This window comes from Herpailurus yagouaroundi, unplaced genomic scaffold (genome assembly GCF_014898765.1).
Source record: "Herpailurus yagouaroundi ecotype Mexico unplaced genomic scaffold, PumYag 198, whole genome shotgun sequence".
NCBI lineage: Eukaryota > Metazoa > Chordata > Mammalia > Carnivora > Felidae > Herpailurus > Herpailurus yagouaroundi.
In genome coordinates this window covers 15,053,229-15,073,434 of record NW_024412429.1, presented here as the reverse complement: position 1 = coordinate 15,073,434, position 20,206 = coordinate 15,053,229, and the positions used below count along the sequence as shown (strand labels likewise).

At 36.6% G+C, this 20,206-nt stretch overlaps 1 protein-coding gene across 17 annotated transcripts in view; it reads right to left on the bottom strand.

Moving 5' to 3' along the window:
- Positions 1-20,206, bottom strand: part of SYNE1 (spectrin repeat containing nuclear envelope protein 1) — a 480,816-nt gene that overhangs the window by 308,223 nt on the left and 152,387 nt on the right. For 16 of the 17 annotated variants that reach the window (XR_005782621.1, XM_040448857.1, XM_040448858.1 and 13 more), the window contains 7 exons: positions 11,181-11,293; positions 10,456-10,624; positions 5,224-5,320; positions 4,233-4,435; positions 2,390-2,554; positions 1,800-1,952; positions 169-312 (listed from right to left, as the gene is read on the bottom strand). Coding sequence is in view for 16 of the 17 variants with exons in the window: in XM_040448857.1 (XP_040304791.1) it covers positions 169-312; positions 1,800-1,952; positions 2,390-2,554; positions 4,233-4,435; positions 5,224-5,320; positions 10,456-10,624; positions 11,181-11,293 (1,044 nt within the window). In the remaining variant the exon portion in view is untranslated. Of the gene's footprint in view, positions 1-168; positions 313-1,799; positions 1,953-2,389; positions 2,555-4,232; positions 4,436-5,223; positions 5,321-10,455; positions 10,625-11,180; positions 11,294-11,395; positions 11,585-20,206 lie in introns of those variants that run through there. The other variant, XM_040448861.1, reaches the window with a different exon arrangement.

Here is a 20,206-nt window from a genome sequence, read left to right as displayed (position 1 = left end):
TTCATGACCAAGTCCCTAAATGGCAAAGTTACTAAATCAAGAATCCCAATAAACAACAAAAGGATGATCTCTTAACAGGTAAAGACTTTGCCCATGAGTGTGTTGGCCGGAGGAGGTACAGGCACGCGCAAGGCAGTGTTGGCCCCTCGCGTTAACATATTTTCCCACCTTGGTTAGCCGTTCTTTGAGCCCAGACATGGTTGCAAACATTTCATTGGCTTCTTCTTGGGAGCTCTCCTTGGTAATGAGGTGTGCGGTCTTGGTAATCATCTTGTACTGAGCATCCATTACAGGCACCCGCTGCTCAATGTCCTGCAGGAGCCATTGAAACAGCTACATTACCACAACGTACATTTCCTTTTAATTTCAGAATTCTGCAGAAGGCTGAACAAAAATCAATGTGTACTGTATGAAATCCTATACTTGTAAGAAGCTTTTGGAGATTCCAGTTATTGCTTTCCTTCTTTGCTAATATATTATATATTGGTAAGATCATATTAAAAATAGATAAAAGCGGGGCGCCTGGGTGGCGCAGTCGGTTAAGAGTCCGACTTCAGCCAGGTCACGATCTCGCGGTCCGGGAGTTCGAGCCCCGCGTCAGGCTCTGGGCTGATGGCTCGGAGCCTGGAGCCTGTTTCCGATTCTGTGTCTCCCTCTCTCTCTGCCCCTCCCCCGTTCATGCTCTGTCTCTCTCTGTCCCAAAAATAAATAAATGTTGAAAAAAAAATTAAAAAAAAAATAGATAAAAGCTTTCCTTTAAAAGCAACCATAAATCCTTAAGTAAGCATCAAGTTTACACTTCCAAAATATATGTGTGAATGTAGTATGTAAACATCATAAATCAAGTAAATGCATGTTAATTTGGGGCAAATCCTCTGACCTTAACAATTATACAACTTACCTTATCTTAAAAAAAGCAACACATGGTCATTGTAGACAATTTATGAATTAGAGATAATAAGAAAAAGAAAACTGAAGTTACTTCCAGGCTTCTCACTCAGTGCTAACCAGAGCCAACATCCATCACTATATCATGAACATTTCCCCCTCTGTGTGCTTACACCCATTTTTTTATATTTACACAAAAAAAGGGGATATTGTTTTTTGCTTTTCCCAATAGTATATTAGAAAAGCTTTCCATGTCATTACATATTCTTCTACTACTTCATTTTTGAGAGCTGCAAGGTCCTCAAAATATGCAAATAGCACAACTCATTTAATAAATTTGTTAGAGTAGAGGCATTTATGTAGAGGTGTTGGATGTAGACGTTTCCTGTTTTCTCCTAGTCCTTTGTAATTTGGTTGTAAAAAAAATATCTCTGAATTAAAAAAAAAAAAAAACACCTATTTTGAAGTTACACTATGGTCAAAACATATCTTTAAAAAATCCAAACAGAGGGGTGCCTGGGTGGCTCAGTCAGTTGAGCTTCCGACTTCGGCTCAGGTCATGAGCTCACAGTTGGTGAGTCTGAGCCCCACACTGGGTTCACAGTTGTCAGCGCTGAGCCGGCTTTGAACCTTCTGTCCCTCTCTCTCTCAGCCCCTCCCTCCTCATGCTCACTCACTTTCTCTCTCCCTCTCAAATAAATTAACCTTTAAAAAAATAGAGCATTAAAAAATTCAAATAAATTTTTTTATTTAAATGCAATCTTTAATTCTGAGGTGCAAATCAGGATATGCACACATGTCAAAAGGGTGCCAAGGAGACAGGAAAACTTCGCAACCATGTGAGTAACATGAATGATCTTTCGTTTCACAACAGAACAGGTTTTCACTTTGTTGTCCAGAAACCCCCTCACCTCCAAGTCTTGAATTAATAACTTGACATTAATAAAAGAGACTTCTAAGGGTTCAGAAAGTTTCTTATGGGCTTCAGTTGCAAAATCAGACAGGACAGTAATACAGTCTGCATACTCCTTCTTCATTCTGTCCATCTCATCAGCCCGAGCATACTGTTAAGGAAAGGGAGAAGCACAACACGGAAAATCAGTTAAGCCCGACCTCTGGGAGCCTGTAACCCTCACATTTACATACTTTCTAGAATTGTTATATGGTAAGAAAGACTGATTCCTGATTCTTATTTTAGATACACTTGAAGGAAGTCCAATTACTGTGAAAAAAAAAAAAAAACTAGCACAGAAGTGAAGAATTATGATTTCAAACATGAGGCCCCATATGTCAATACAATCCTTAACCGAAGTATACATTTCTGTAATGTGTAAGTGGGAAAGAATAAAGGACCCAAAATAAACATAACAGTTCCAAACACATCTGCACTCTGCCTAAATAAGTCCATGCTGCAACAATAAAACAGCCTCTAAACGGACTGTTTATCAGCATGTTTGTAACACATGCATGTTCTAAGCATACATAGATTTGAAAGACATACTTGCTTGACTTCCATAAACAACTCCCTCCACCGTCCATTGAGCAATAGCAATTGCTGTTTAAGATCTCGGGAAACCATTTCATCACATGTTTCAATTAGAAAATTGCCAGCATCATTCATGGCAGCGTGCTGCTGTATCCAGTGAGGCAAGTTTCGAAAAAAATCCTAAACAATAAATGATGCACATTACTGTAAGCCACAAACCAAAACTCAACAAATGATACGGAAGTAACCAGACTATGTGAAGTATCTTTGTTCTAAACTTGTGCAAATTTTAAGGTAAATCTTAGTTCTTTTTCCAAATGCAATTTTCAATAGAGAGGTTGAAAAATAGGAGCTAGAAATGCTGAGTGTCGTTTTATAAGAACGGCTTGGCCATATCTTTTGCTGAAGACAAAAACAAACAAACAAGCACACACGTAATGACCATTTTCTGTCATTTCTATTTTACACATAAAAAAATGAATTTTTGTTGTGTAAAGGACTTGTACAGTCTTCAGACTGGTAAATACCAGTGCCAGAGTCATATAAAAGGTACAACATTTTAGACTAATGTATAGTTTTCTTTGTGGATTATAAATAAACCTTTGACCTATTACCTTTGATTTTAAAATCTGAATATCGTGCATGAAGATGATTAACAATCATGGATATAAACCATTGAAAACAATTTTTGAATTAAATATCTGGGCCAGGAACACTGAATACAGTAACATCCTTTTTTATTCGTTTAAAGTTACTCCCCTGACAGTGAAGCAGTCTTCTGCTGATTTCAAGTTAATACATGTGTGCTTGTACATACTTATACACATACACCACAGTATAAACCAAGAATACCAAAGAGAATTCAAAATCTATTTTATAAAACCATGTGTGGGAGGACTTCCCACATAAATAGATGAGAACACTTCTGTTTCTGGTGGTTATATTCCCTTGGATGAAATTAACACATATGACATCTACTAGGGCATTGTCAGTCTAATCAGAAAAGACAAAATCTGTATGGGTATACAATTCTTGTCATCCTCAGCTACACAAGAATTTTTCATCTGTGTGAAATACAGAGTGGTAAACATTTAAAATCAATGCATCTACTCGCAAAACGCAATCACACAAGAACTGATCTTGGACAGCAAGCACTAATTCCAATGTATTTACTATACTTTTTTAATGGGAGCCTGGCATTTTAATATCTTGTACTTATAAATTAATTTTTCATGGGAAAATGCCAGATTCCCATTAAGAAGTACATAATAAATCCATTTTATGTGATATTTTAATGTAAGTGACATTAAAGCAAAACAGTAACTCTTGAACACACACATACACACCTGGAATCGAAGGAAAAAGATCATTCTTGCTCAGAATAAGACCTTTGACTGAGGGTTGATACAATGCAAAAAAGAATATCCAAAGAGACAAAAACGTGACGGCCCAGATGTTCAACTGGCATGTGTCATTATACAGAGTCAGTATTATGTTATCCTCTCTTCAATTAGGAAATCCACAGAGGTCAGAGCCTTTCAAGTACAGACTTTATAGTGAGTATAGCGACCTCTGTTGCCCACTGGGTTTGGGTGTCCCGCCATCGGTTCCTCCTCTTCTGAACACAAAAGCAAAACACTGAACTGATCAGATAGGGAACTGTTTTAATATAACTCCTATAAAGCAATGCATTTCTTGGCCTAAAGGAATTTACTAACCTGAAGGCACAGTTTTTCAGGCAAGTCAAGATTCTTGATTCAGACTTGCAAAGATATAACACTCTCTAGAGAACTATGCTGTGAGGGACTCATTTCTAAGTTCGTGTGTACTCAGTTTCTTTTGTAGGAAGCGACATTACCTTTTTGGCATGCTCTGATTGATTTAGCATTTTCTCAGCATCCTCCAGCCAGGCCTGAAGACTAGCCACAGTATTGCCATATCGATCCCAGTTCGCGATGACTTCTTCCAGCATGCTTCTCACGCTCCTGACCTCTACCGAGAGGTTCCTCCACTGGGCTGTGGTTTCATTCATGAATTTCATCACATTCTCGGCTTCTTCCACTAGAACAGATCAACCAAAATAGAATCCTTACTTTTTATTCGAAATCTACCAAACCTTTTTTCTATGGTCTATATACTGGTTTGCACTTATAATTCTTCTTCAGATTATGAAGTTAACAGATGAAATGTTAGAATTTTACTCAGCAAATGCTGGGGATGTGTTATACCATATTCACAGCTGTTTACAAAGATTAAAGGTGATAATATATTTAAAATTTTTGATAAGTGGGATGCAATAAATGACATATATATTTGTTCACATTTTGTATGTACTCAAAGAGATGCTCACATATATAGTATCGATCACAAATGCTACAGTTCATTTTCGATTCAATATGACAGATATATTTACAAAATGAAGCCAACATGTTAGTTATAATTTGTGTATCCACACTAACTTAAGTTTTCATTTACTTGATAATGATACTCAAGTTACTGTTTTTTTCACTTAATCCGCAGAACTGCAAATAGGTTAGAAAATCACAGTTTAGACACTGAACACTTCTTTTGCCCCTTCTCAGAAGACCACAGGTGCGCGACACACACACACACACACACACACACACACACACACACACACCATTATTACACAGGTTAGACAGGCATTGCACAAACTCAAGGGGACTGAATCCAATATGTGAATCCAATATGTGCTCTCCAGGCCAATGGCATGGTCATAAAAAGATCCTTCAGGGAAAAAACAAAAAATGATGTGATCACACAGAAACCTGTAGGTTCTAAATTCTACTGCGTTCAACATCGCAACAAATTCTGTCAGTGTTTTTTACCTGAACCATCAGCTTTGACGTACATCTCAGCTGTCTGTTTCAAGATCTGGTATGTCACTTCATATTGTTCAAAGAACTTGCTATTTTCTATAAAAGACTAGAAAGGGGTAATGGTTAGAAGATGGCAAATTCTAGGCATATGTAGAAATACTGAAGTCAGTTTCTTCAGGATACATATATGGATATTTTGCCCAAATTTACCAACCTCAACCTTTTTAAAAAATATATCAAATTAAATCAACTGCCATAAAATAACCTGATTATTCTGAGAATATAAACGGATTCCACACTTTTATTCTAACTCAGCACTATTGAGAAAATACTCTATTTCTTCTCCACCCAAGGGTTTGTTTTTAGAACAGACTGAAGTTTCTCCAGACAACCTGGGGCTAACATTTAGAAAGCACTAAATCTGGAAGAACATTTTAGTATCCAACTGTGTTTTAGCTGTGGGATTGTGTGGCTCTTTGAACATTAATTCTAGTGAAAGATGGCTCTGAGGAACTTAGATTATAAATAAATGGCACAGTGCACACTTTCCTCAAAACAGAAAGTACAAAAATGTTTACTAGTAGAAAAATCTTAAATAATCACATATCTCATCTACAATTACAAAAATTACTGGGGTGCCTGGGTGGCTCAGTTGGTTGAGCATCCAACTTTGGCTCAGGTCAAGATCTCATGGCTCGTGAGTTCAAACCATGTGTTGGGCTCTGTGCTGACAGTTCAGAGCCTGGAGCCTGCTTCAGATTCTGTGTCTCTCTCTCTCTCTGGCCCTCCCTCCTGCTCTGTCTCTCTGTCTCTCAAAAATAAGTAAACATTAATTTTTTTAAAAATTACAGATAAGATGTATCTATACCTGTATGTAATTTACATATTACATATTACTATTACTGTTACTATTACTAGAGTAATAGTAATTTACAAACTGATACTGTAAAATTTAGAGCGCACAAGAAATCCTTAGGTAAATGTTATTGTTAACTCCAGGAAATATGAAATAGCTCCTGTTTCAAAGATTGGTCCTGCTATTATAAAGCCAAGAAATAATGCAATTATAGTTAACAACATATCATCAAAGGCTCTTCAATTTCTATTAAGTATAATTAGTTCCTCTGATTTGAATCCTCTAAAATACTTGATTAGTGTATTATAAAATGCAAATTAGCCTTTAAAAACCAGCTGAAGTTCAGTGTAATATGCCGATGAATGCTTAATATGGAGATGCAAAATGTTTGAGTGCAGATCTAAAACTTCATAAAAAATTTCACAGACATCCCTCAATTTCATTGATAAATGTTTATCATATTGCAAGATAATACTTAAAAGCATTACATACATAACACATTGCATAGCATTTTATGCTTATAAAATGTTTTATTTATGTATTAATTATTCTTCAGGAATAGAGTGAATAGAGAAAGCTCTGAGTTACTTGGAATGAAGGATTCCATGATGAATATTTACTTCAGTAACTTAATAGGCTGTATTATTTTTGTCTGAGAATGAAGTAAAACAATAGTTGTCTGGCTAATTAATTTTTCAGCCTTTTGTTCTACTTCATTAACCTTCCCTGTTCTCCAACTAGGGGAAGAGTAACTTACTGTCATTTAAATTTAGCATAATTTAACCAAATGAACATACCATAATTTGATCAAAAAAAGAAAGTTACAACTAATTTGTAAGACACTGTAGACCACTGAAGAGATAAATATATTTGGCAATGTTTAAAAAATAGTCTCCATTTATTTTTGGCTCAAATTTCAAGAAGCTAATGGAAAAACAATTGTTCTAAGTGTCAGAAGAATGGGAAATTGCACCTGTCTGGACAGAAAGACTTAATTAAATATGCCTTTCCTAGAGTTGTTTACAAATTAATTAAGAATGAACACGAGAACAAATACAGAGTAAATCCATTTAGTAACATGAATTATTTTATCTATTAATATCATTTTGGTAGGAGGACTGCTAAATCTCCTTTTCACCAGGAGCTATCTGGACAGTCTCTCAGAAGGGTGTAAACACAAAAGTATACTTAAAATAATAATGGGATTAATTTATTTCTTTCAAAATAAGGCTTACTTTTTGGATATCAAGTTCAACAAATAAGCCATGTTATTGTTGATAGCACTTCAAGAAAATTAAGATACCTCTTTATCCCACTAAATTCAAAGTATTAGTGGAAGATACTAAACTTCTACTCTTCTACTTAGTGGAAAATCAATGTAGAGATAATAAGTAAGTTTCACTTATTGATTTCACTTGAATGGAGCTGAACCAGGTAATTTAATATTTTAAAAATCATCTTTGAGAAGAGGTTTTAACAGAATCGCCTACTTACATTGATAAAATAATTACAAATAATAAAAAAATCCACATTACTTATGTTGCATTCATATAGGCCACAATTCTAAGAGTTCTTCTTTTATGAAAAAGAATGATCTTCTTTCTTCCATAGTAAAACTGAAGCATGTGTTAACAAACATGGCCATGTCAAGAACAATTCTGACAGCAAAAACCAAAACAATTATCTCCTGACTTATATTACAGTAGGTAATCTCTTATGAATAGTATGTGGCCTAGATTTAATTAGCAAGCATTCATGAAATATTTTCCAAGAATTTCTTTAGCTCACAACAGCATACCTGAGCACCTAGTACAAGAGGTAAGTAGGAAGCACATTTTTTTGATTCTCTAACCCTTTAAAAAATGATGTATTTTTTTGCATATGAATAAGATGAATTGAGAATTCAAACTAAGGAAGAGATAATTATGGAACCTTTACATCCTGCATATTACTTTGGTTATTAGATGATGTAGCAGCATATGGCTCATTACAATAAATTTTTTTAGAAACCAAGGGAAGGACTGGATTTAAGAACTTGATTTTATTATTTTGTTTGAAAGTCTTCACTCTTTGAAATGGTCTGTTCTAAAGAAAATTATTTTCTCACAAATTCCAAAGGGATAAGAGAAGCTCTAAGGGGTGTGAGATGAAAGGAAAACAATATGTGTCCATCTTTGTTTCTTACAAAAGCCCCTATTACCCCATTATTATTATTATTATTATTATTATTATTATTACTAAAAATTTGGGAAAAACTAAGTCTCCTAGAAATTAAGTTATTTATAAAGTCACATGGGTAGTAAGTAGCTGAACCATGATTCAACACATTCCCATGTAACATCCATTTAGTAACATGAATTATTTTATCTATTAATATCATGTCACAATCTCTCCTACCTCACCACCCCCTGCCCCAATACCATGCTGCCTATAACATAAATAATAACAACTCTCACTATCAGGCTATAGTATATTAGCATAAAATATTGTCAGATATGAGCTAACATTAAATGGTACTAATATTTACATGAGCTATACTCCTTAGTTCACTAAGCTACAGGAGGTCATGTTAATTATTTGGTCTTTTAAGTTAAAAAAAAAAAACTTTTCACAGCCAATTTTGTTAGATTAGTAAAAAGTTCAGTACTTAAGCATGGCTTTTGGTTCGGGAAGATGTGATTTCAAATCCTGATTCTACTTCTTACCAACTGTGCCACCTAAAACATGTGGGTTGAGCATTGAAAGGCTTGATTCCCTCAGTGAAACCATGTGAAAATGCCACTGGGGTTGTCACTGGGTTAGAAGATCACACATGGAGGACACTGGGCTCATGGACAACACACAACATCCCAGTTATTAAAACTATTAAACAAAAAAATACTTTAAGGCCCTTTTCAGAAAAGATGGATTAGCCATAAATAGGTATTTTTCACTACGGAATAAGAATATGCAGAAATGGTCATAAAAATGTCACATGTGTAGCATAATTATCAAGTTTGCCAATTATTTTAAGTTGTGTAGCAGTTTAAATCTAGCAGCTTAGTGAACTTCTCTTCATGGAGAAAACAGAAGTACTGTTTTTCTTTAATTAATATTTATGAAAGTTTTATCATTGTAACAACTCTCTACTTACATATCTTTTATCTGAGAAGTTCAAAGAGAATTACTAACATCATTGTATTAGAACATTAACCTGGTGGAACAGCCCCATTAAGCATTTCAGTCTGATTGGCTGTCCTTAAATAGCTAGAAGAAAGACAGATCTGCATAATTACCTACTGAGCTCAGAGTGTATCATTTGACATGACTAAATCCAAAAATATAAATGCATGTCTGTAATTTAATATTTAAAAGACTAACGTAATTGCTTGAAATTAAAAAATAAGATTTTTCATGACTTTCCATAACAATTAAATATGAATAAGGGAAACATACCATATAACAGATTTCACATTTTTTGACAAATGTTTCCAAGACAATTATAGTAAACCTACAGGAAGATTTTACTGTAAACCTATTTATTTTCCAAATGCATCTTGTTCAGTAATCACTTTAAAAATGTAATCAAAATATAGCAAAATACATTCTGGTTCTAGAATGCTTCAGCAAAGATATGGTTTTAATCAACATTCAATCATTCCAGTTACAAAGCTCACTAGTCAGGTTAGAAATGGATTTGTATTTTAAACTTATTAATTTATCAGTTTGAATTTGTGATTAAACACAAGTGGAAAAGTACAGGACTGAGATGCCTTATGAATATGAACTTTGACAACAAGTTTGTATTGCTAATAAATTTGGAGGGGGTATGTTTAGCTAACAGAAATAAATTACCTTTAATAAATAACTCTCTAATTACATGTAATGAAAACTGATAGAACAACCTAATTTCTTCATTAATGCAAGGCTACTATTCCATGTAAATATAGAATTATTTATACTGACAGCCCAAAATATAAGATAGTCTTTAAAAATTAAATTGGTACAGAGATTCACAGACAGAATTTTACTTTTCCTGAATGCACACAAGAAGCAATGAAACTCAGAGACGTGCTGGACCTAATAACCTAAAAACTAGACAGTCCCCTTTTGGATAACAGAATTTTCTGAACTACTAATGATTCTTTCTTAGAGACGTGAGGATGATCTTTAAGTATTTTAATTCAGTTTCACGAAGCTAAGTCTTTCTGTATTTCCAAAGAATATAAGTGTATATTTCAGGTTACCATGAAAAGCTTACTAACTTCTATCAAACCCATTTAACATACTGGTACCTTCATGTTTAAATTCAAGATAAAAATTATAACGTCAAAGCAACCGATAGGTATTAAATGCTAAATCCACGTGTCCTCTGATTTCTTTGTCAAAGCACCAGACAGACTTACGATGTAGTTCTGCAGAAGGAGCTCCACGGACTCTCTCCTCCCATACTTGATGATCCAAGATTTCAGCTTTGACTCTGCAAGAACCAGCAGTGAGAGCAGACGGTACTTTAATTCTAGAAATTCCATTTTCATTAAGTGTAGCTCTGATGTGGAGGAAACAAAATGAAACCTAGAAATAAAACACCGAGAATTTACAGAATGTAAGTAACTAATAGTAACAGAGCAGTGCTTATTTAACCTGTTACACGTCAGTGCTAAATATAATACAAGCACAAAGTCTTCTAAACTCTGGCTGATCAATCACTATCAGGGGCTCTGATTCCTTTTCTAGCTCTGGATTTAAAGGCAAATCGTGATTGATTGAAGTATTTAATTTAGTTCTTTCCCCTGCCAAGACAACTCTCATCTGTTTCTTTTATAAGCTGTTTTTGCAATATTACATAATGTTCCTCACTGTGCTGAATAAAAATACAGCCTCTGAAGAAACCATTTCTGTGATTTCCAGGCTGTGGGGATATTCAGGTTTACTCTCTGCAAATAATAACATATTAGGATGTTAGCATTCTTAGCATATGTTATGGGCGCTCAATTTTTATGTACTAAATGTAAGCACCTCTGTTTAAAAAAAAACCAACAGTCAATTCATTGAAAAGAAAAGAAATGGAAGAAACATCCACCGAGTTTTTAAAAAAAGACACTTCATTTCAAACCAGCCATTCTCTTACCTCTCGGCCATGTCCTCTAATTGATCAGGTGGTACTGGGATCCCGTTAACAGATCTGGTCCGGTAGATTTCATGGAATGCTCTTTTGTGGGCATCTGTGTTTTGAAGCAGATCCTAAGACACGATTTAAAAAAAAAATAAAAAATGAGAAAACATGTTCACAGGAGGCTAGGAAGCATAATTTTCAGCTTGTACCGATGAGTCAATGTACTCAACAATTTGATCGTGCTGCTCCATCCAGATGTGGCTTGGTGCCTTTCATAGGCTTTTTACCCTGTACAGGAGCCCCGGTGCTTATCCCTAAGACCTGTGCTAGAGCTGTATCTAATAATTATGGCATCTTTTAAACACACACGACAGTTGCAGAGCAATGTATTCAGACATTTTAAAGGCACATGGTCCAAAGGAAAATGTAGTTGCTGCTATAAACAATGATGTGTTAGGATTTTTCTCTTTCCTTGATTTTGAATAAACTGGTTTTTAGAAGCTTAAAACTAAGCAAGACTAGTTTAACTCTTAGTTTTTAGAAGCTTAACACTAAGCACAACTAGTTTAACCCTTTAATGGCTTTATATATAAATATATATGTATATACACATATATATATCACTATTTTTATTTTACTTCTAACACATGCAGACTATTATAAAGTGAAATTTGCTTGCCATCCAAAGTAAGTCATATATCACCATATTATTAAATATTCTTACGGTTAGAAGATTTCAAACAAGCACAGGGAATGTCCTATAGAAATCAGACTGGAAAGATCAAATGTGATGTTTATAAATATTCTTTATAGGCTGTTTAGAACTACACAAATTTTAATATTTTATTTCTATTTGTTTTCTGAGTTTTTCATTGTCGGTAGGCTTATTCATATAAAGACTTCACAGGTATTTCACAATTCCTAGCCAATTTCTCATATAGAAGCAAAGAGAGATGAAAGATGGTTCATGCCATATTCTCTAGAGTTTAGTTTGTTTCTCAATAACAGAATAAACACCCAGCAGTTTGTCACTCAATGAATAGTAAGACCCATTAGCCCATCAGGATAATACATTAAAATTAGCATTTAATTTAACCCACACGAATTTTTGTGGATTAATTGGACAAAATAGAAGCAATAAAAAGCATAAAGCCACAAGTAAGAGAGACATTTGATGGAAGGGGGAAAAAAATGAAGGCACTCATATGTAAATTAAAATGTTAAAGTCATATGTATTTGTTCACATAAAGGTCATATGTGTTTGTGCCTTTTAATTTGAGGGACATTAGCTTTTGCATTGTAGAAAAATCCAAGGGAAAACTATTTCTATCCTGGTAAATTTTGTTATTATAATATATTGATCTGCTTGGAATTATAGGTAACTGCTCAGATATTCACAAGTTTCTCAAGCCCAGAGGGAGGGCATTCTGTGCAGGAGCTGATCACAGGGGACAGAAGACTGTCTTAGACCAACTAATGGCTATGAGTATTTCAGTCACTCTTTTCCTCCTTTATAACCTCCTGGCACATTTCTATGGCTTATGATCTTCGCTGAGACCCACTCAAGTGAGTGCAGAGCAAATTTAGACCCATCACCACGCCCAGCTCCGATTTATTCTATGTGACTATATGTTAATGTGTAAGTAGGGGTCTCTGACTATATTGGAATACCCATATGTCCAGTTGCCTTCTAAGAAGTCTTCCTATGGGGCGCCTGGGTGGCGCAGTCGGTTAAGCGTCCGACTTCAGCCAGGTCACGATCTCGCGGTCCGTGAGTTCGAGCCCCGCGTCAGGCTCTGGGCTGATGGCTCGGAGCCTGGAGCCTGTTTCCGATTCTGTGTCTCCCTCTCTCTCTGCCCCTCCCCTGTTCATGCTCTGTCTCTCTCTGTCCCAAAAATAAATAAAAACGTTGAAAAAAAATTAAAAAAAAAAAAAAGAAGTCTTCCTTATTATAGTCAGTATCTAGTTAACTGAAAATATCATGACAAGGCATCAAAACAAACAAAAACATTTTTAAAAATATGATAAAGAAACTATAGTGGGCATGATGTCGCTGGGATCTCTGAAAAACCATCTCACTAAAAACCAGCTAGATGCTGAGCACAGTCTGTGACTTTAATTCACTGGTGCACTTGCAGGAAGTCAGGAAAATCTCTTAGGTCTCCCACTCCTGTTAAAATATGACCCAAAACTGAGGTGCCTGGGTGTCTCAGTCACTTAAGCATCTGACTGTTGATATTGGCTCAGGTCATGAGATCAAGCCCTGTATAGGACTCTGCACTGGACATAGACTCTGCACTGGACATAATTTTAAAAATTATGACCCCAAACTGGATCACAGACCTAGCAAAAACCAATGGGAAAAGCTGATTGTTTGGGGCAAAAATCTATACCATGACTGCAGAAGTTGAGTCTTGGAACTTGGATAAGGTGGTAACAATAAAACGCAGAATCCTAATGAGCCAGAACCCTCAAATACTAACAAAAGAAAACTGGTATGAGTGTAACAATATCAGACAAACTAGATTTGAGAATAAAAATCATTATATCATTAATCGCTTAAGGATGAAACTTCCAATTTACTAGTGTCTATGTTAATTCTGAACATGCCTAAGAGAAAGCTTCAAAATGCATTGAGTAAAAACTGATGGGACTATAGGGAGAAACTGACAAATCTATGCAGCTGTGGGAGCAATCAGTGCACCTCTCTCAGTCACTGAGATGGAACAAAAGAAGTACTAGCATAGTAGGGGTGGGGGGCAGGGGAGAAGGGAGGAGAGGAAAAGGGCTGTCAATCTGTGGACCTCACAGGCCTTTGTAAGAATTTTGGAATGCTTATTTTAAGTAGGCAGAAGCTAGTGGGAAGTTTTGAGAGGGGTGAAATGAATAAACTTGCATTTTAAAAGCATTGCTGTGGCCATGTTATTGAAAATGCCCTATCCTTGATACGTTGCTTTCCTTAGCTTCTAAGACAACACAGGAGCTGGATTCCCTCCCACCTCACCAATTGCTCTTTCTCATACTTTTCTGCTGGTTCATCTTCTACTCTTTGATCTCTGGATATTAGATTCCCTTAGGTCTCCATTCTTGACAGTTTTTTCTGTCTATGCTTCCTTATTATATATCTTTAGTCTCAAAGCTTTCAACATCCTTCTATATGCCAATGATTCTGAACAGTTATTTCCAGCCTCTACCTGTGTCTTGAGCTCCTGTCTCTTATCTCTTACTGCCTACTCTACATGTCCATCTGGATGTGAAGAAATCTCATACTTAGCATGCCCCAAACTAACCTGTTGATCTTTTTCCCCAAACCTGCTTCACTGTCTCTCCACCTCAACTGATGGAAATTCCATTCTCCAATTGCTCAGTTGAAAAATCATAGTATCAAATATGACTCTCCTTTCTTCACAATCAATATCTAATGCTACAAATTGCTCTGCCTTAAAAATATTCAGGGGTGCCTGGGTGGTTTAGTCGGTTAAGCATCCAACACTGGCTCAGGGCAGCATCTCATGGTTCGTGAGTTTGAGCCCCGCATAGGTCTCTCTGCTGTCGGCACAGAGCCTGCTTCAGATCCTCTGTCTACCTCTCTTTCTGCCCCTCCCCTGCTCACTCTGTCTCTCTCAAAGATAAATAAACATTAAAAAAATATTCAGAATCTGACCATTTTTCGTCATCTCTAGAACTACCATCCCAGTTCAGGCCACTCGACCTGGATTACTGCGACTGGTTCCCTGGCTTCTACCCTCTATTACTAAGCCAGGCTTTTCTCACACAAGACAGAGTGATGTCATCATTCTTTGGGTAAGAAAGTTGATGAAAAAAGATGGTTAGATTCCAACAAAGAAAATCAACAGTGTCAAAAGTGCAATTAAGGAAAGAAGGAAGATGCAAAGAAACAATATTGGGGAAAAATAGGAGCTTAACTACAGGCACAGAAAAGATTACCAAAAAAAAATATATTTTCAACTATTTTGAATAATTTTATGGCAATAATATTGAAAATGTAGTCAAATGGACAATTTCCCAGTAAGTATAAATTGGTGTTATTGACCCAGTTAAAATTCTGAAAGCCTGAATATTTCTAATCATTTTCAGGGGCTGGGAATACAACTGTGAAAAAACAAACAATAATTCTTGCCCTTACAGAGTTCACATTACAGTATAGAAAATCAAACACTAACTGAGATACAGAATTAAAAGAGCAGTTGAGATGCAGATAAATACTAAAGAGAAAAATCAAATAGAGAAGAGGGAAAAGGAGTTGTGATTTCAAAGGGGTGGCCGAGTGACTAATAGGTGACATTTCAGTAACGGAAAAAAGGAGACAAGGAAGAACATACTGAGAGACTGATCAGTGGGAAGATGTTTCAGGCCAAGGAAAAGAGAACATAAAAGACAATGGCAAGGGCAAAGGGGTTGAGGTGGGAATGTGCTTGCCTGTTTGACATCATCTTTTCAGTGAAGTTTCACTGACAACCCTCGTTAAAATTGCAACACCCCTAATATTCTCTGTCCTTTTACTTTCTAACTGAAGATAAATTTTACTTATTATTTATGTTTATTATTTCTTATATGCCTCCCCCCATTAGAAGGCAAGTTATATGAGTGTAGGAATTTTGGTCTGTTTTTCTTCTGGGTGTATCGCAAATGCCTAGAACACCACTTTGCACACAGAGAGTGCACAATAAATATTTGTGGAAAGACTGGGAAAGATTAGAAAGGCACAGCAAGAGGAGCAGAAAGAAAATGAGGAAACCAAATGAAGAAAGTGTTTCAAGGATTCAGAAATAACTATGTGAAATCCTTTTAATAGGCGAGGTAGGACGAGGACTGAGAATTGACCATTAAGTGAGGAATAAGGAGAACTCTCATGAACCTGACATGAATAGCATGGCAAGAGAAACCTTGATCCAAATGGGTTCTAGAAAGAATTGGAAAAGACAGTTCTGAAACCAAAATGAGCATGATAACTCTTTCAAAGAGCTTCACTGAAAAAGGAAGGAGGAAAATGGACAGTAGCTGGAAGCAAGAGTAGGAGGAAGAAAGACAATTTTTATTTTTTTAATTTTATTTATTTTTTAAATAATCTCTAAGAGGAGAGGATTAACAGCATATACTTTATGTCGGTGGGAAAAATCCAGCAGAAAGAGAAAAAAAATTAAAAAGGCAAGAACTAGAGGAACTGTTTACTGGAGAAGAGCAGGGAGGATGGGCTCTCATACACTACACATGTGGAGGGGCTGGCCTTAGATCAGAGCACAGATGGTTCATCCCTAGTAACAGAAGTGAAGACTGGGTATTCAGGCACAGATGCTTGTAGGTGGGTTGATGTGGTCGTGGGAGCTGGCGGAAATTCTTTTTTGATTGCTTCTATTTTCTCAGAGAAATAGGAAGCAGTGTCACCAGCTGAGAGTAAGGATATGGGAGGAGGTGTGGAAGATTTGAAGGAACAAGGTATGGAATACTTGTCCCTGAAATAAAGAGGCAATGGAATTGGGAAATGCCTTTGGAGTGCCAGGCAGCAGTAAGGACCCACTTGGGTTAGTCATCGTGCCTGGGGGTGTGTTTTTCTGCAGGCACACTCAGCGGCATGTGAGTGGGCAGGGACTAGGAAGAGAGTTGGCTTCAATCGGGGTTATGTTTTAATCAGGACAACAGGACAAAGGAAACCTGGTCAAGACAATTAGCGTATATACAAAGGAGTGACCTTTGCGGATTCAGCACTGAATTTAAATAGAGTACAAAAGGAACGAATGCCTTGAAGAGGGTGAGACTCAGTAAAATCAAAGGATTAAAGAGCACGGAGTCCGTGCGTTTTGGAGCCAGGGCAAGTTTGATTGGACAGTGAGATACATGCTTAAAGAAGACATTGAAGGAGTTTCAGTTACTGGTGATGACAAGTTCTAGACTATGCCTTATGCCCATCAGGGGCATAGAGGGAAGGATGGGATCACTGAAAGACAGGAGATCAAGAAACTAAGAGGCCAGGTTTTTGGCAGAATCCTCTATGGGTTACTGAAGTTTTTAAGAATTATGGCATGCATTGCCATGCAGGAAATTAAATCTTCAAAAAAGGGGGGGAAGTGACCTATGTAGGATTGATAACCGCAACACGGACGGGTAGTAGGTGGTAGAGTTTGATGGCTATTTTCATAATTCCTTAAGACGAAAAGCCTTACTTTGCCAACGCTCTACTACTAAAAAAATAACTAGTAAGTTTAATTACTCTACATGTATTACATGCAATAGTTTTGCGGGCATAGTTAAGTTTAGAGTTTAAAACAATCTGGACTACCAGCTATGTGACCTTGGGCAAAGCACCTAAACTCAGTCTGCCTGAAGTTTATTCATTGACAAAATGAAGATAATAATAATAGTTGTCTCACATCCTGCATGTCAACTGCTTAGCAAAATAAAGTACTTAAGACAGAAACATAGCTGAATACTCAATTATAGTTAACTATGATTATTTTTGTCATCTTCCTAGATAACTATGCATTAAGGTATCTGGAAAATAGAAAAGCTAGTAAAGGTGTATCTTGCTTTTCGGAATAATATGATCCTACCTACATGTAAGTTAAGTTAAAAAAAAAAAAACTTCGGTAGAACCATTTATAAAATAACCCCTTTGCAAAAAAAAATTAAAAATTATCTGAATCATGTTTTTAAACACTGATTATGTATTAAGAGACAATCGTCATGTGGTATGTTTTTTTTTTAAAGATGTGAACCATGCAGAAAACCAAAAATTTGAGATCTTGATAGCCTATCTAAGTTTTCATGGCAAAAGCCATAGTTACTTTTGGACTGGGATAAGTAGACAATATTCTCAAACATCTTGCTTATGTATTAATGAGTCTTATATTGTGCTTTTTTCCATTATTTGTGTAACCCCATCTCAGGATTTCCCCCTATTCTTAATATAGTGGGAACTGCATTTCCAAGCCAGCCCAATATTCCAGCACAAAGTAGTGATACCAAGTTGATGGGCTGATTCTTCTATTGAAGACGACTAGAATTTTAGTTATCTCAACAATGATTCAAACTGCTTACATCATCAAAGCTTATCTTATTTAGGTATCTAATAAATATATCTTAAATAAATGAGAATTGATTTTATAATTAACAACGACATTGTTTTATGACTCTACTATTCTCAGTACCTGTGCCCAGACCTAGTAAAAGTTCCTACCTCAGTAAACAGATCATTCTGGAGATTTGCCTTGACCTAGTCCTAGCCCTTACTTGCCTCTGCTTGCTTCCTGTTGTCTCTTCATTGCATTCCCTGACCTTCTCTTCAGTCCTTTCTGATTTTTAGTCTCAGATAAGCATCTTCTCCAGCTCTTACCCCTTCCCTTTCCCTACTCCATTTCATTTTGGTATTTATGGTTGTTCGTTACACTCTGGTAAAAAAAGGTGGTTCCAGCTGCACAGTTGATGGTTGGCACAGGGTCTCTATCTCTCAAAGGAGCCAGGAGAGTCATGAGGGTCCTCAGTTCATATAATCACTGAGACACACGGACAGCGTGTGTGCATCCAACTTAAAACTCAACGTTCAGCAGGTGTTGCTGCAGCCTAGAGTGTGCAGTGAATTAACATGTCCGCTAAATCTTATCAACTGGTAAATAGCACAGCCAATATGCTTGGACATTTTCTCTGTGGTGGAGCATTTAAATCAGACCTAAGTATATTATGCAAACAACAAACACATGCTGTGTCTCAAACTTCTAGATTGGAGGCACCTTGTACATAAAACTGGCACACAGTAGGCCCTCGGCGTGTACTCACAGCATTAGCACATCTAACCCACAATCCATACCCATTCTACATCTGATTTTAAACCCTAAGGTAACTTCTTTTGTATGAATTAGTCACCTCAGTTACATACTATTTCAACTGTTACATGACGCATTAGGTGGTAGTTACAACGAATTGCTAATCTGTTGAAGCGGTATTATTGTGTAACCCTGTCTCAGCATTTCCCCCTATTTTTAATATACTGGGAATCTCAACAAGGACATAGCCCAGGTTTTTCTGCTTCTAAGAAGACTTAACCTGATTCAGTCCCAGAGAAAAATCTTGGGACTTGATCTCTTATCCTCTATCTTCAGAGACAGTATAGACTGGATTTTATGTGTGTGTATCTCCACCGATGGAGCAGACGCCAAAGTCATGCTTACCAGAGAAGCAGATTCTAAGGAGTTCTCTGTGTGTTTTGTGTATGGTGGCGGTGGTGAGAAGGGGAGAGGCTAAGAGATCAACAGCAAAACTTAAAGTATCTGGAGAGACTGATTACAACTGAAGAAGGGCCAAGAATAAACGCAGAAAGGACCCTGACCGATTGTGCAGGAACACAAAATCTTGTTGCATCCGTTTTGTTTGGCAGCCGGATCTGGGGTGAGTGAGAAGAGCCGAGAGGGCCAAGAGCTGAAACTCCATGCCACCTCTGTACCTCTACATTTCTAGTTTCAAAGATAAGGTCCCAGAAGGGCCTGAAACCAAATCTGTCATGAATTTGCCTTACAGTCTAGTTTAGAACATAGAACAGTCTATTTCCTTGAAGCAGTAAAAAAATATTCCTATCTTGGCAGAAAATATACGTGAGCCACAGATTGCCCATATTTGGTCACCTCCCCTTGTCTGGTTTCCACATATACAGTAATCCCTACGATGACAGTAAATGAGGTACACAAACTCAATTGCACGAAACACAGGACTGAGTTAATATGATGTTAATGAAAAACAGCATTTTTAGTTAGGTCCCACAAAACCCAAAGAGGAAGATGTTACTTACAATTTATACTAAGCACAACTGACTCTGCAGTACACTAAAAAAGTCGCAAATAAAAGTCATCAACGCCTAATCCCACCACTTTCTAAAATCCCCACTCTCCCTTGACCCCCTGCCCCCTCATAGCAAAGGACATAAAAACGTGGTAGCTTGGCTTGCCTTCCTTTGAGAACGGAGACAGGAATGAGGTCTAGAACCAACAGCCAACCACATTATTACATAAATGTGTCTGTGGGCTTACCTTTCA